Source organism: Lonchura striata, chromosome 19 (genome assembly GCF_050655825.1).
Source record: "Lonchura striata isolate lonStrDom1 chromosome 19, ASM5065582v1, whole genome shotgun sequence".
Classification (NCBI taxonomy): Eukaryota; Metazoa; Chordata; class Aves; order Passeriformes; family Estrildidae; genus Lonchura; species Lonchura striata.
The window spans coordinates 7,459,144-7,474,356 of NC_140721.1; the positions used below are offsets into that span (position 1 = coordinate 7,459,144).

General features: G+C 51.7%; 3 protein-coding genes and 1 long non-coding RNA gene across 4 annotated transcripts in view; 1 reads left to right on the forward strand and 3 right to left on the reverse strand.

The window, feature by feature from the left end:
* Nucleotides 1-68: 68 nt before the first annotated feature.
* MIS12 (MIS12 kinetochore complex component) lies at nucleotides 69-1,819 on the forward strand. The gene has a single exon (XM_021550943.4). It carries the CDS (start codon nucleotides 199-201, stop codon nucleotides 952-954), a length of 756 nt encoding a protein of 251 aa, XP_021406618.4. The 5' UTR covers nucleotides 69-198; the 3' UTR covers nucleotides 955-1,819.
* Nucleotides 1,820-2,758: 939 nt separating this feature from the next.
* LOC146765787 (uncharacterized) lies at nucleotides 2,759-5,596 on the reverse strand. The gene is made up of 2 exons (XR_014949434.1): nucleotides 5,458-5,596; nucleotides 2,759-3,644 (listed from the first exon to the last, which is right to left on the reverse strand). It is a non-coding gene; the product is annotated as an uncharacterized LOC146765787 (long non-coding RNA).
* A 263-nt stretch (nucleotides 5,597-5,859) lies between these two features.
* LOC110482003 (uncharacterized) lies at nucleotides 5,860-12,615 on the reverse strand. Its single transcript, XM_085557051.1, has 3 exons — nucleotides 12,582-12,615; nucleotides 6,790-7,793; nucleotides 5,860-6,003 (listed from the first exon to the last, which is right to left on the reverse strand). Exons 1-3 carry the CDS (start codon nucleotides 12,613-12,615, stop codon nucleotides 5,995-5,997), a joined length of 1,047 nt encoding a protein of 348 aa, XP_085413177.1. The 3' UTR covers nucleotides 5,860-5,994.
* CAMKK1 (calcium/calmodulin dependent protein kinase kinase 1) overlaps nucleotides 12,003-15,213 on the reverse strand; it is a 52,578-nt gene continuing 49,367 nt past the window's right edge. The window contains exon 15 of the mRNA XM_077787489.2: nucleotides 12,003-13,355. Coding sequence (XP_077643615.1) covers nucleotides 13,283-13,355 — 73 coding nt within the window. The 3' untranslated portion in view covers nucleotides 12,003-13,282. The remainder of the gene's footprint in view (nucleotides 13,356-15,213) is intronic.

Sequence of the window (15,213 nt, forward strand, 5' to 3'; positions counted from 1 at the left end):
CCGAGAGGCCAGCGGGCGCGAGGGACGGAGCGCTCGGTGATTGGGCAGGTGCGTGGCCTGGCGGGCGCTGATTGGCTGCGGGCGGGGCGACCCTGAGGCGGAGTTGGAGCGAGGCGGGAAAAGCGCGGCGGCACCGCCGGGCCTCAGAACCGGCCTCGGGCCGGGAGCAGCGGCAGCAGCATCATCATCATCATCATCATGAGCAGCATTGGGAGCGGCGAGAGCGGTATGGGCGAGAGCGGCAGCAGCGGCCCCGCCGCCTCGGGTAACGCCGGGGAGCCCTGCGAGACCCGTCTCCCCCTCGCGGCCCTCCCGCCCCGGCCCCCCGCCGCCATGTCGGTGGATCCCATGACCTACGAGGCGCAGTTCTTCGGGTTCACGCCGCAGACCTGCATGCTGCGCATCTACATCGCCTTCCAGGACTACCTCTTCGAAATGCTGCAGGTGGTGGAGGGCGTGATGCTGAAGAAGTTCGAAGGCAAAATCAGCCCTTCGCAGATCCGGAAATGCACCGAGAAATTCCTGCTCTTCATGAAGGAGCACTTCGATAAGCTGTTCACCAAAATGGAAGAAGTGCTGCTGCAGCTGGTGCTGAACATCCCCAAGAACGTGCTGCTGCCCGAGGACAGGGTGCAGGAGCAGTACCGCTGCAGCGAGGAGGAGTTCCAGGCGCTGCAGGACGAGGTGCGGCAGCTGCAGGAGCAGTACAGGGCGGAGGTGGCCATGGAGCAGGCGCTGCTAGCCGAGCTGGAGGAGCAGAAGATTGTCAAGGCCGAGCTGGAGAAGACTTTGCAGTGCTTTGATGAGCTTGAGAACATCTGCCGGCAGTACGGGATCGGCAACTTCAAGGAAAGCCTTGCCCTCCTGACACAGAGCTCTAAGAAATTGCAGGAGGTGCTGAAAGACGTTGAGGAGAAGAGCAAAAAATTGAAGCTGGATGATCAGTTAATGTAAGGGAAATTCGGAGAAGGTAGCAGATGCCATAGACACAGCTTGCTTAAAATAACCGGGTCTGATCTTCCCCTTAGTCTGCTCACCCTGCAAGGATTTGGTCTAAAAGCTGTTGAACTGTGCCAGTTTGCACCTCCCTGAGGCAGGAAGGGGAGAAAGCCTGTAAAATGTAACTCAGATTGTTAACTTCCTAAGTTTTGGGCCGGCTAAGAGTTTGAAAACACTGAATGTTATCTTTGAACACAATGTAAGACTTGTAGGAATGTGTAGGTGGTTTCCAGCCTGAGGTCAGTGAGGCCCCGGGGACTTTGCCGGTGGCCAGGGAACTGCCTGGATGTGAAATGCAGGGAGAAGGATGACACTGATGCTGTCTACAAGGTTCTGATGAGATCTGTTGGCATCAAACCAAATTTCAGCTCAGTTTCTGGAATCTGGGGGTTCCTCACCACTCTGCCTGTGCTTGTGTTTCTGTCAGCCCGGAACAGAAGCCACTGGAGGAAATGAGTAATTCCATCACGTTGTCCTACTTCACCTTATGTTGCTTTATGTATATATTTGTTTGGGGTTTTTTTGGTTGCCCAGTGTCCCTTTTCTACTAAACAAAGTTTCTTTTATTAACATTTAATCAGATTTTCAAGTGAAAATGTTATGAATATTGATAAGCTGTTGTGTCTGAATTAAACTTATTCTCTCTGTGCTTAATTCAAAATCCCTGACACTTTCCACATCAGTTTTTTAATCTCCTGTTTAGTCCTATCATTAAATATCAATATTAATTCTACTTTACTAGCATAGAGGTTTAAAAGTCATTAACCCGGTGAATCACTTAGAGGTTATTTCAATAAAAAAGTGTATTGAAAACATGAAACGCAGTTTGGAATTCTTTCTTCCCTGAATTGAGAAGAGTGAAAAGTGTCACTTGGCAGCAGAGGGCAGCAGCAGCCCGGCCCAGGGATCTGCTCCACGGGAGGTTGGTCTGTTTTTCCAACTCAGTGTAACTTTCCTAGACATCAAAACTTATCGTGTTTCCTCAGGTGAATCAGTTGTTTTATTCTCTGTAAACAGGAGACACTTTTCCTGGGTGTTCTGTGCCCAGAGTGACCACACACAATATGAGGAAAACACGGACTGGTAGAAAGCTGCACCCTACTGACTTTGTATACCCCAACACTATTTTCCTTCAAAAATGAATTATTCCCATGTTCACAGGTTTTTCCTCTCCCAGGCAGACAGAGACAATTTCACTGCCAGGCTGGAGTGGTGGGTGGGGGGAATGCTGGGCACAGTGGTTGTACTGGGCTGTGCCCGGCCCACTCCCTGACCCCTTGATGTCCTGCTGTGTCCCCAGCCAGGGAAATGTGTCCACAGCTAAATCTGGGATTGAGCATCCCAGCCTCCTGCTGTAGATTTAACCCATGCTGGCCTTGGGCCCTCCTGTGATCATCCCTTCCCTCCTGCTCTCAGAAATGCCATCCTCCCACACACTGCAGTCACCATAATCAAATATTTTATAATAAATTATCTCTGATGTTCCTTGGGCAGGGAACTGTGGCAGCTCACAGAATCATGGAATTCCTTGGGCTGGAAAAGCCCTCTGGGCATCAATCCCAGCGGTTCCCCCAGCTCTGCCACGGCCAGCACTCAGCACATCCTGGAGTGCCACATCCACAGCAGCTGGATCCAGTGGCTTGGTGAGTAGGGTAGCACCAGGCTAATGCAGGAGCAGGACCTGGAACTGGCTTGGAAAGGAAGGGGGAGTATTGTTAATGCAGGCAAATCCAATGGGAAGAAATGATGTCTGACTCAATTCAGAAGGGTGAATTATTTCTTTATTATAACTATGCTAAAATACATCAATATGCTATATAAAAGGAGGACACTAAAACTACATACTACTTTCTCTGACTCTAACACAACTCGTGACCCTCTCTGAGTCCAGCCCCAGGTGAGTTGGATTGGCCATCAGGCTCAAACAATCCTCACCAGAACCCAACCAAGTAATCACCACAGGTAAACAATTCTCCAAACACATTCCACATGGGAAAAACAAAGAGCAGAAATAAAAAATGTTCTCTCTTTCATTTCTCTCTGTGCACCTCTGAAAAACCCTGAAAGGGAGAGAAATGTGCTTGCCACAGGGGAGAACTTCCAGATGGATGATTTTAATGCTCATTTTCTCCCAGTACTTGCATGGAGCAGGAATATTCAGAGCCCCAGGCTGGGAGTGAGCTACCTCATAATACTCAATGTAAAAGCTGTAACCAGCTGTTGGTAAAACATTTCCAAGAGCCTATTTCAGGAGAAAGAGCCTTGATGTCAAGCACCTGGTGCAAGGAACACCCCAGCAGCAGAGCTGAGGTCTGAGGGGAACAAAGCCACTGGTTTTCCTGCCAGGATAATGCCCTCCTGCTCTGGAACACAGGAGGGGCCCTGAGGATCCATGGGGCTGAGGATGTCCTGGCAGCTGGATGCTCCATCAGATAGAGAATGGCTTCAAGCCCCTCTACAGTTCCTGAGACTATCAGACTTCCAACAAAACTCACCCCTGGGAATAAAAGCATGACCTGGCTGTGAGGAGGAAGAGTGCAGCTGGATTTGCAGGCCTTGTGCATGGAGAGGGGTCAGGTAAAGTAGGGAAGGCGCTGGCTCTGTGTCCCAGGGTTTGCCCTGCAAACCCCTAGGGCTGCAGTTCCCTGTATAAGGAGAAAACAGAACATTTAAATTAAGAAAATTTTGGCAGAATTCACAGGCAGTTGGAGTGGTGTAGCCCTCCTTGACTTACATGCTGAATAATGGTGTAATTAGCAGCCGTTAATGAACCCACACCATGGTGTAATTAACAGCTGTTAATGAACCCACACCTGGCAAAATGCCGGGGGAGGAGGGGGCTACCATATGCCTCCTCATTAAAAGCATTAATTACAGGCAGGAAATGCTGGTGGAAGCCACAAGCTTTAATCACTTCACCTCAACCTGAGGGTGGGTCAGCTCCTGCCTTTGCTGTCCCAAGGTGGCTCAGGGCTCCCATCCCTGTCCACATCCCACAGCAAGGCTGAAGGGACCAACAGGGCAGGGGAAAAGATACCTTTGCATTCTGAAAATGAAACACACCCTTCGGTGGCAAAAAAAAATTCTTCCAAAGGGAGTTTTGCTGGCAAAAACTGAGCAAGTTTTTTTTGGGTTTTTTTTTTTTTTTCCCCAAATTAAAACAACCCTGTGGAAACTCCAAATAAAAAATAATAGAGATGGACAGAGAGAGAGCCAGGCACTGTGAGTTATTCCAGCTGGTGAGTGCATCCCATTTTATGGGATGGGAATGAACATTCTGAGTGCTCACTGGGATTTCTGGAGAGCTGCCCCATGATGCCTCCCCTGCACCCCAGCCCTGGCAATAAAACAAATGGGGCATGGAAAATGGGCATTCAGCTCCCATTAGTGGCTAAACATTGATTTACTCAAGCAAAGAAACTCCGTCAGGGCTTGACTACTGGTGGCTCCTGGCCGTGTTTGTGGGACATCCCTGGAAACTGTTAGAAAAGAACATGGTAAATGACTTTTTCCTACTCAAGAAGAAAATGGAAAACCTGAAAATGTCTGGCAACAAACGAATCACTTCCATGTATGAGATTCTTTTTCCCCCCTAATTAAACCACGGGGGAGAGGGAATATAATTTATAAAGGTTCTGCTGGAGGGAGGCCTTGGAGACAGCTGTGCTTGGTGTGGAGCAGCATGGACAACAATAAAGAGTGAAGTTTATGATTCTCCTTTGCTGGGGACTGGAAAAACTATGTCACTCACACAGCTCTGCATGGCTTTGGCTGCTTCCCTGGCTGTTCATCCTGCTCTGCATCCATCTCACCCCTGCTGCAGCTGGGTTTGGGTTGGAAGGGACCTTAAAGATTATCTATTGCTTGCCATGAGCAGAGACTAGACTAGGTTGGGACAAAATCATTGTAGGAATTAAATTTCAGCTTGAAGAGGAATAAAAAAAAATAAACAAACTAAGGAAAAAAACTAGAAAAATAACATTGAGGCAAGATGGAGCCTTTGGAGGTCAATCCCCTGGATGGATCCTGCCAGGTAGTGGTGCCCCAAAACTGAACACTTTGAACCCTCTGCTTGGTGTCTTTGTAGCTCTGATTAATTTTGTCCCCTGCCCACAGCCTCTTCCTGGGCAGCCCTGCCTCCCAGTGCTGGGCTACTGGGGATTCCATTACCCCTAGGGATTCCATTCCTGATTTCCCTAAAGAAAGGGAATTCTCCTGCTGCTTTGTTTGCTTATCCTTCCTAGGCTCTTATTACTCCCACTTACACAATTCAGAATATTATTCCCTCCTGTCACCTTAATTTCTAATAATTAGTATTTGGTGTAACACTACAGCAGACAGCAGCTCTTAATGAATATTATAATAAGCACTAAATTATAATTTACTGCTCTAGAAATCCATTTTGATACATAGCCCACTTACAAGAAAATTAGGGGGAGTAGCTTTCAGGCCATTTACCTGGTTGGATCCAACTCCAAATTGAGTCTCCAGCAAGATTCTAAATGACCATGAGCTCCAGGGGCATTCAGTGGCCTGGGACACATCACTGACCATGTCAGGGCTGGATGTGCCATGGTGGCAGTGACATGACCTCACCAGGACACTGCATTCACAGGGAACCAGCAATTATCTGCTCTCAGTATTTTATTTACTCCCTGACAAAATGCTGGGGTATGAATCCATCTGGAGAGGGCAACAGCATCAATCCAGGAAGAGTGCTTGTGCTGTAAGGAACCTTGATGTCCCTGTTTCCAACCTCAGCCTCTGCTGGTCCCTCTGATGGAGCTGTTTTCCTTCCATTTGTGGTGGTGGTTGCCAGGAATTTATTCATCCATCAATTAACAGGTAGGTTTGGCATTGGCAGCTATTGGGGCCCATTGTATGTTTGAGCAGAACACAGAGACCCAGAATGGTTTGGGTTGGGAGGGATTTTAAGTTTATCTCATTTTACCCCCTGCCAGGGACAGCTTCCACAATCCCAGGATGCTCCAAGCCCTATCCAACCTGTAACACAGAAGCAGTGAAGGATAATTTCTTTGAGGTATTTATGAAGCAATATGAGAAAACAAATAAAAGAAAATAAAAAAAGAGAAAAAATTAAAAAGGCTGTCTGCAGAAGCTGCTCATCCCTGAGGATGCAGATGGTCAGGAAATGCCTGGAAGTAAAAAAGAGAGCCCAGCTCTCTGCAAGAAGATCTTCCCAGAGGCAAGTGTCCTGGAACTGCCGGCTCCCAGGATGCTGTGGCCAAAGTTAAGGAAAAATACATACTATTACAGGGATATTACATTTACAATAATAGACCCTCTTCAACCCTTCCCCTAAAGGGCAGGAGGATGGAGACTCCCGAGCCACCTGGAAGGGGAGAGTGGACAAAGTTTCCCTGGCTCCCATAGGGCAGATGAATCTGTCTGGAGGAATGGCACCAAAAGCTTGACAAAGGCTGAATTTTGGAACACTCTGATTAACCCTTTTCCCAAGAGGTTTCTTTAGCAAACAAGGACCAGACTGGATACGTTGACCAGTCTGTCAAGCTGAGGGGTCGGGCCTGGCTTTTGCTTTTTCAAATTTTCTTCACAAGTGACTCTTTGGGAAAACAAGTATCAGCCAAAGCCTTCGTGTGCTGTGAAGTGGGATTCCTGCCGATTTTATTTTGTTCCGTCCGCGGGGGCGGGGTAAAGGGGGGAGCTGTTCGAGGGGTCTCCGTCCCTCTCGCCCTGGGGGATGCTCGGGAGGGACGTGTCCCCGTCCCTCTCATTCTGCAGGATCGGGGGTTTCTCGAGCCTCCTTACTTTCGCAAGGCCGGCGGTGACCTCGGTCCCCATCCGCTTTTGGGGGAGCCCTCTGCGCCTGTCGCCCTCCGATATGGGGGGAGCTGGGACCGTGTCAGAGCCCCTCCGACTGGGGGGGACAGGGGGCAGCTGCTGTCCCCTTTCCGCTTGGAGGGGCCGGCGCGGGCTCGCTGTGGCCCCGCGATTTAGGGAGCGCTGGCTCCACCGCCTCCCGCGCTGCGGGGCCAGGGCGGGCGTTCCCTCTGCGCTCCTCCGATGCGGACGGGCCCGCGCCTGCCGCCGCCCTCGCAGCCCCCGGCCGTTCTGCCTACTTGCCTTGGGCCGGCCGGGAGCGCTCTCCGTCCTTCTTCGGTGTGTGGGGGCCGGCATTCTCTCTGTCTCTCTTCGCTTTGTGGGGGCCGGCACCTTGTGCCCCTCCGATCTGGGGGCGAGGGACACGGCGGGGCCGGCGCAGGGGACCGCGGGCGGCCAGAATGGGGGCTCCCGCTTCCCCCTCAAACACGGCGCACAGCCTCCGCAGCCCCGCGAGGCACAGCCGGCCCCGAGGCTGCGGCGTGGCTGCCGCGGCCCGCACAGCCCGCCCGGCGGAACCGCTCGCCGCGGCCCGCACCGCCCGGCCGGGCCGAGCCGCTCTTCACGGCTCGCACCGCTCCCCACGGCCGCCGAGGGATAACTAAGCCATGCTGGCCCGCGGCGCTTTATATGCCGTCTTAAGCCCCGCCCCCTCACCCACAGCCAATAGAAGCTCAAAATGTCACAATGGGGGCCGGAGCAAAGAGTGGCGGTCTTTGTGATGATCCAGCGATGCAGGAGGCGGGGTCGCGACGCCAACGGGCGACGTGATTGGTCGACAGCCAGAGTGCTCTGTGATGGGCGGAGCCCGGGCGCAAGAGAGCGATCTGATTGGCCGGGAGGCGGGGCGCTCTGTGACGGACAGGCAGTGGGCGTGGCCCACAGCGCGGGGGCGGGGCCAGAGCCGGCCGGGCTTTGGGCGGCGATCGGGGCTCAGGCCGGGCTTAGAGCCGGGTTTAGAGCCAGCCCTGGCCTTAGGGCTAAGGGAACCTTGAGTTTAGAGCCGGGTTTAGAGCCAGCCCTGGCCTTAGGGCTAAGGGAACCTTGAGTTTAGAGCCGGGTTTAGAGCCAGCCCTGGTTTAGGGCTAAGGGAACCTTGAGTTTAGAGCCGGGTTTAGAGCCAGCCCTGGCCTTAGGGCTAAGGGAGCCTTGAGCCGGGCTTAGAACCGGCCGTGGCTTTAGGGCTAAGGGAACCTTGAGCTTAGAGCCGGGCTCAGAGCCGGCCCTGGCCTTAGGGCTAAGGGAACCTTGAGCCGGGCTTAGAGCCGGCCCTGGCTTTAGGGCTAAGGGAGCCTTGAGCTTTGAGCCGGGTTTAGAGCCAGCCCTGGCCTTAGGGCTAAGGGAGCCTTGAGCCGGGCTCAGAGCCGGCCCTGGCCTTAGGGCTAAAGGGAGCCTTGAGCTGGGCTTAGAGCCGGCCCTGGCCTTAGGGCTAAGGGAGCCTTGAGCCGGGCTTAGAGCCGGCCCTGGCTTTAGGGCTAAGGGAACCTTGAGCTTAGAGCCGGGCTCAGAGCCGGCCCTGGCCTTAGGGCTAAAGGGAGCCTTGAGCTTTGAGCCGGGCTTAGAGCCGGCCCTGACCTTAAGGCTAAGGGAGCCTTGAGCCGGGCTTAGAGCCGGCCCTGGCCTTAGGGCTAAAGGGAGCCTTGAGCTTTGAGCCGGGCTTAGAGCCGGCCCTGACCTTAAGGCTAAGGGAGCCTTGAGCCGGGCTTAGAGCCGGCCCTGGCCTTAGGGCTAAGGGAGCGTTGAGCTTAGAGGCGGGTTTAGAGCCGGCCCTGGCTTTAGGGCTAAGGGAGCCTTGAGCTTAGAGCTGGGCTCAGGCTCAGGGCTGTGACTGGGGCTGTCCCAGCCTTAGTCCCAGAACGGGGCTGGCCTTAGGGCAGCACTGGAGGCTGCGCCTGGCAGCTGCCTTAGGAACTGCACTTCCAGCCTGGGTCGTCTCTGTGGAATTTATTGTCATTTTCTCATCAGTTCTACAGTACAAAAGCATGCAAAAAATAGCCTCTCTCTTCATGGTACATATTTACAGTGCAACAGCCACATGCTGTCACAGTACTGAGTGCATTTACATCATGCTGGAATCATAGCAGAGCACATACAGGGGCAGAGGTTCAACTTCCAGTGCAACAAGAGACAGAAATACCAACAGAACAGGCCTAGAAATCAGAAAGAGCAGCAAAATTACAGCACAGAGGATCTGCATTGTACCCTCAGGAGTTGCAATTCACATTTTCTTGAATTTACACCGCTTTTTGGGAGCACTTGGATGGCTTGTGGATACTGACAGAGGGTCTGGGCTCTGCCAGCAGCAGCTCTGAGTGTACATGGCTTTTCTCCAGGAAGGGAAGGAGCAGGGCAGTGACTGAGGAGCTGCTTTCCTTCCCTCATCCCATGGGAGGCTGCATTCTCAGCAACAGGGTCATGGCGTGATGCGGGTTAATTCAGCCTGGGAGGGACTTGAGCTGAGCATGGACTTGTGTAGAAGGATCTGGGCCAGAAAGGAATGCCTTGCACTGCTCTGCTCAGCAAACTCCACTACAAACCTTTGGCACCTCATCCAGGTTGCATTTCCATACAAAACCTCCACTCTGCTTTCCAGCCTCCAGAGCAGAGGTGCTTGGGCTCTCAGTGGCATCCCCCAGCACAGCCCTCCTGCCTTGGGAAATTCAGAGCAGAGAATCCCTGTCCCTGGGGGAGCCTGGGCCTCTCAGGGGCTGGGACAAAGCCTTGGGCTGGTGGGACAAAGCTCATGGGGTCCTGGGCAAGATGGGAGGGAAAGCACTGAGCTGGGGAAGGCAAACAAGCTCCCAGCCACACACCACAAACGCAGAAATTCCCCCATGGCAGCGCTGCCGAAGGCTTCAGGACAGAGTTGTGCTGAAGGAACATGAAATTTCTCCCAGCAGCTCCTCCTTGCAAGTCTGGCAATAAATCAGGAATGAAATTGCACCCTGGGAGTTGTTTTATGGAGCCGCTGTTTGTTTTGCGTGGAGCAGCTACCCTGTCCCTTGTCAGGCTCCCTCTGGCTGGAGCCCTACACAAAGTCAGCTTTCCCACCAGCTGCCCTGATGCTGAAACCTCATCTGCTTGCAGCTGTGACAGTGACAGCAGCACATTCCTGCCCAAAGGGTTAAAGACACGGACTGTGCATTCCTCAGTGGAGCACACAAGAGACTTGACCAGGATTTTTACCTAGCACTACCCCCCAAAACCAAAAGCCTAGAGCCATTTATTGAGCAAGACAAATCCACCTCCTGAAGATCAAAGAGATGTGCTGTTCCTCCAAATGAGAAATTTCTTTCAAGAAAATCATCCTCAGCCTGGAAGAGTCTGGAAAACTTGACCAGATGCAATGGTGATGGGAAAAAGGAGCCCTCCTGGTGACTCCAAGCCCAGCTGACCCAGGCCAGAGCATCCCAGTGCTCCAGGAACAGCAGAGAGAAGGATTTGGAGGGGAAAAACACAGCACACACCAAAGCACGAATGTGCCACACCTGCTCTGCAGAGCCCACACTGAACCCCATCTCCTCCATCACAGAGAGGAGCAGACAAATATTTACCCATCCAGCTAAAGAGAATGATTTTACTCAAGAGCTAAAAGCACTGCCTTGCCTGGGATGTTTATTCTCAAATAAATCCCCTCTCTTCAGTCTCTTCCTTTCTTCAGAGCAGAACCAGTTGCCCTGAGCTGCTCTAACATACACATAAACAAGCAAGGATTTCATTGCAGCTGAGTGAGTAGAGCCTGGCTTTGCCTATCTGAGCATTTCTCCTGCTGCCAGGGCACATTTTTCATCTCATTTCATGCAGGTTTTCAGGTTGCTGTTTGTGACACGATAGGGGTGATCTCTGGGCTAGAAAGGAAAGCCTGTTGGCAGATTTGCTGAAGAAACAAGGTGTGACACCAGCTCAGAGCTCGAGGGCTTGGTTCTTGCACCTGTGGGAACAGCTCCAGAAGGATTTCTTGTAGCTCAAAGGGCAAATATTTCTAAGTATATTTTGAGATAATAATAAAAAACACCCATTCCTCTCCAAAACTGAAGTGATGAATTGAGGTACCATTAAAGGAACAGGATATGGAGCTCATTTATAACTCATCATTTGTTTGGTTGCATTAATTGAGGCTGAGAACAGCTTTCCTGCAGCCTTCCCCACCAGCTCCCAACCCCTTGGGCATCACTAAAATAACCCCAGCTGCCTGGGTTATCAAATTATTCTTGCCACGGATTAAAAACACAGTAACTAACCCCATGTTTGCATTCATAGAGCTCTTTGAGCACAACCCAGGTATTGCTTAGACTTCAGAAGTGATGAGGATTACCAGAACTCCCTTTTCTGCCTAGGATAGGGCACATTCCTGAGATGTGTCTGTGCTCCAAGGTCACTCCCTGGCTCTGTCCTGGGGACACCAGTTGGAGAAAGATTTTTCCACAAACTGGAGGACAGTTTTCCCAGCTTGGCCCCTGGTTTGCAGCAGGAGCAGGTGGCACCACAGCACAGATCAGTTTGTATCCACAGACTGTCCCTTCCACAGGCAGCAGTTCCACCTGGACAATCTTTCCCATTTGCAGAATCCCCTGTGCTTTCAGACCTTTCACTTCATACCTCTGGGCACCTAAATCCTCATTACAAAGCAGCAGGATCCAAGCAGAAAGTCCCGTGTCCCAGGCTGGGGGAAGGATCAGGGCATCCTCCTGGTGCTCAGAGGATGCTGAGCTCACAGCTGATGAAGACACCAAAAACCAGGCAGGATTTAGCACCTGGAAGCAGCAGTGCAGAGCTCAGCTCCACAGCAGCAACCTTTACAGGATCCAACACCAGCTGTCAGCATTAAAGGTCTCCATTCAATAGAGAAGCTGCATGTTATTTCCCATTTTGCCAATATTTACAGGTGAGATGCATCCCAATGAGGTGGCTGAGGATGAGTGAGGGCAGGTGACAGGCTGGGGACAGACAGAAGGCACCAACAGCAAAGCCCAGCTGTAAAATGTTAGGAACCATCAAACGAGGTTGCAGCAAACAGAACAGGAGCACCAGGATGCACCAGGCACTACCAACGACCCTTGTACATGTGTCCCCCTGCACAAAAAATGAGGGAACAAAGTCCCAAGTCCTCAGGATTAGCCTAAAAACAGACACTAAGGTGATTATGTAGGAACCAAATTTAATCATGTCCTTTCTCGAAGTGCTATAAAATAAGATTCCAATCCCACTGGCTTCCCAGGGGCATGCTCAGAGACCCCATAAGGCTCAAGGGAAAATAATTACATATATTTTGACAGATGGATATCACTGGTTTTTACTCTCTGAATGGAAGAATGACATTCCTGATAATCCACAGTCTGTACAGTCAACAGCCACAAAAATGGCTGTATTTGCTTTTTTGTATTTACCTTTTTAAGTGCAATCTCTTACCAGTTGTCAAACGATTGAGATGAAGCTTCTAACCCCAAGTTTAGAAGCAATCAATGGAAAAAATAGCAGCAACAGCACATGCATAAAAACCAGAGTCTTAAAATTAAAAGTTAAAGCCTTTAAAAAAAATAAAAATCAAAAGATCAAGCTGTGAACTTGTGCTCTGTAGCTTTCTAAAAACCCTCCACCAACATTTTCCATCCTAGGAACCTCTCCCAGTTTGGGTCATTTTTATGAAAATAAAGTTTAAAAGCATCAGGTACACAAGAGATAAGTGAAGAGAAGGAAATGAAATAAAACAAATCCCAAACCTGCCACTCTTTTCAGCTGGGGAACATGGTCCATGGGTGCAGGATGGGGTGCAGCTGCTGGGGTGCATTCCCAGCCCTGGCAGACGTGCTTGGAGCACTGAGCTGTTGTGTGTAGCAGCATATCCCCAAGCTCCAGGGCTCTGTGACATTCCAGGGCTCACGGCACAGCCAGGGAATCTCCTGTAACTCCTCTGCTTTACAGCTCTGCCCTAAAGCCACGGCTGGGGGCAGGACTGACACTGTGCAAAACTGAGGGATGGGAGGAAAAGGGAAGAAAGAGAAACACAAACACAGGGAGGGACGATGTCCATCCAACAGCGGGATCTCCTCCTCATTCAGCTGATATCCATTTTGCCTTCATCTCCACGCCAGGAGCAGGACTCCTGACGTACACAAGTGCATTAAATAAAACAGCTGCCCTCCCATATAAAGCCCATCTTGTAACACCATTTTCCCCCCTGATGCTTGAAGTAGAGAATGCAGCAACACAAGGAGAAAGTCTGTGGGGGGAAGATGACCCTTGAGAGGAGCAGGCCGAGGCGCTCGGCTGCAGCGAGGCGCGCATGGACGAGCTCATGGCTGGAGCTGCTCCCGTCCTCCTGCCCGGCTCGTGGGGCTGCCCGCCATCGTGCTGGGCTCAGGCTGGCTCCGTGCTGGGCGCTGAGGGCAGTGAGGGCGCTGAGGGCAGCCGCCGCTGCCCCTCAGGCCGCGGCCTCGTCCTCGCACACGTCGGGCAGCTCCGGGTCCCTGGCGGCTTCTCTGCTGCCCTGTGTTCTGCCGGGAGACAAAGACAACGTGGGCACGCAGCGAGGCAGGGGGGTTTATGAAATGAACAGGGCTTGTGCCTTTATTAATGTTCAGCTCTTTATTAAAAAGATCAGCTCGGCAGGGGGCTCGACACAGAGCTTGCCCCTGCTGTTGTAGCTTTTTCCAGGTAGCCAAAGGGAGGGGGAGAAGGCGTGCAGGGTCTGTCCCTAAAGTCTTTGTGGCACACTGGTAGCCACGAGGAAAGGAGAGAGGACGGTCTGCTGGTGGGAACTTCAGCTACAGACCACACACCTCTTCACCCTCCGGCTACCAGTGTGCCACGGAGACTTCAGGGACAGACTCTGCACGCCTTCTCCCCCTTCGGCTTCCTGGACGGGTGAGGGGATGTGCAGAGCCTGTTGCTGAAGTCCAGCAGCAGCTGTCCCCTCTCCTTTTCCTCCTGGTAACACCAGGAAGAGTTGCTTCTTTGTTCCTGCTTCCCACAGCCCAGTCCAGCCCTCTGCAGGTTATGGTGACAGGTCAGACATACACTGGGGATGTGGTTCCCTTTTCCGCACTCAGAGCACCTGTCCAATCTCTTCCACTGTGCCCAGCTCTCCATTTAGGGGTGTTTTCATCCCCAAAACCCCCTCCCAAAATTCCACTGGTTCCTCTATATTGCATTCTAGTCCTAGAGTGGCAGTGTGGGTGGGGGTGTAGGTGATCCCCAGGAGCAATTAGCTAATTAACATTTCAGTATCAGTACTTAGCTCAAGCTACCAGTGTCCCAGTATTGCCATGCAAACCAGGAAGGTTCTTTTGTTCATAACAGTTTATATATCAGTGATGAACCAGCCTGATGTGCTGGTACCTCAGCAATAGCCCAGCACGATGCCCTGCAAGGATGTGCAGCTTGTGCCTGCTCGGCCTCTGCTCCCAAAAACTGAGCTCTCCATTTCCCCAATTGCTCTTCTCCATGACAAGGTATGTGGTTTTAGGGGAAAGTTTTGTAGACCAGCAGCATGGTTTCCAAATTACCTACTTTGCATTTGAAGAGTTCTGGCCTGCTCTCCTTTAATCTGATTTTTTAAATAAAGATCAGATTGATGGGTTGATCCCACAGTTGCTGCTGTAAATGGCAGTAAAACTAAATGTTTCTACCAGAACCCAGTTTTTCCTAAACAAAAACTGTATGATTTCCGTTCCTGTGAGTTTGCCTGGTCCCCAAAAGAGCAGTCCCCAAAACCTGAGAGCAGCAGCTCTAGAATCTCAGCCAAGGTCACTTCCTTGCACTGCACATACACTACAGTAACTTCAGCCTTTTCTTCCTACTCCTAACTTTTGATGTTTTGTCATGTAGAAGGCTTGAGCTGTACTGCTCGAGGAGCAGCACCTCCACCCCCATGTGGAGTGTCCCTGGATGGAGAAAAGGGGACACCTCCAGATACCACCCACAGCAAAAACCAATTGCAGGCAGGTGACTTCACCTACAACACCCATTTCTCCATCATAAAGCTATCCACAACACAAAGGAGGCAATCATCTCCAGGCAATTGTGTCTCCAAGGGGTGTCCAGCCTCGCTCACACCAGTCTGGCTGTGCCACAGAATCATGGAATGGTTTGGGCTGGAAGGAGACCTTGAAGATCACCTTGTTCTACCCCCTGCCATGGGCATGGACACCTCCCACTATCCCAGGTTGCTCCAAGCCCCATCCAGCCTGGCCTTGGGCACTGCCAGGGATCCAGGGGCAGCCACAGCTGCTCTGGGCACCTGTGCCAGGGTATTCTGTAGAACCTGCATGGACAAGCCAGCTTGGCAGTGCAGTGTCAGTGCCTGGAGCACACAGTGTCTGGGGGCTCTGGGGGTATTTCCTGGCTAGGAAG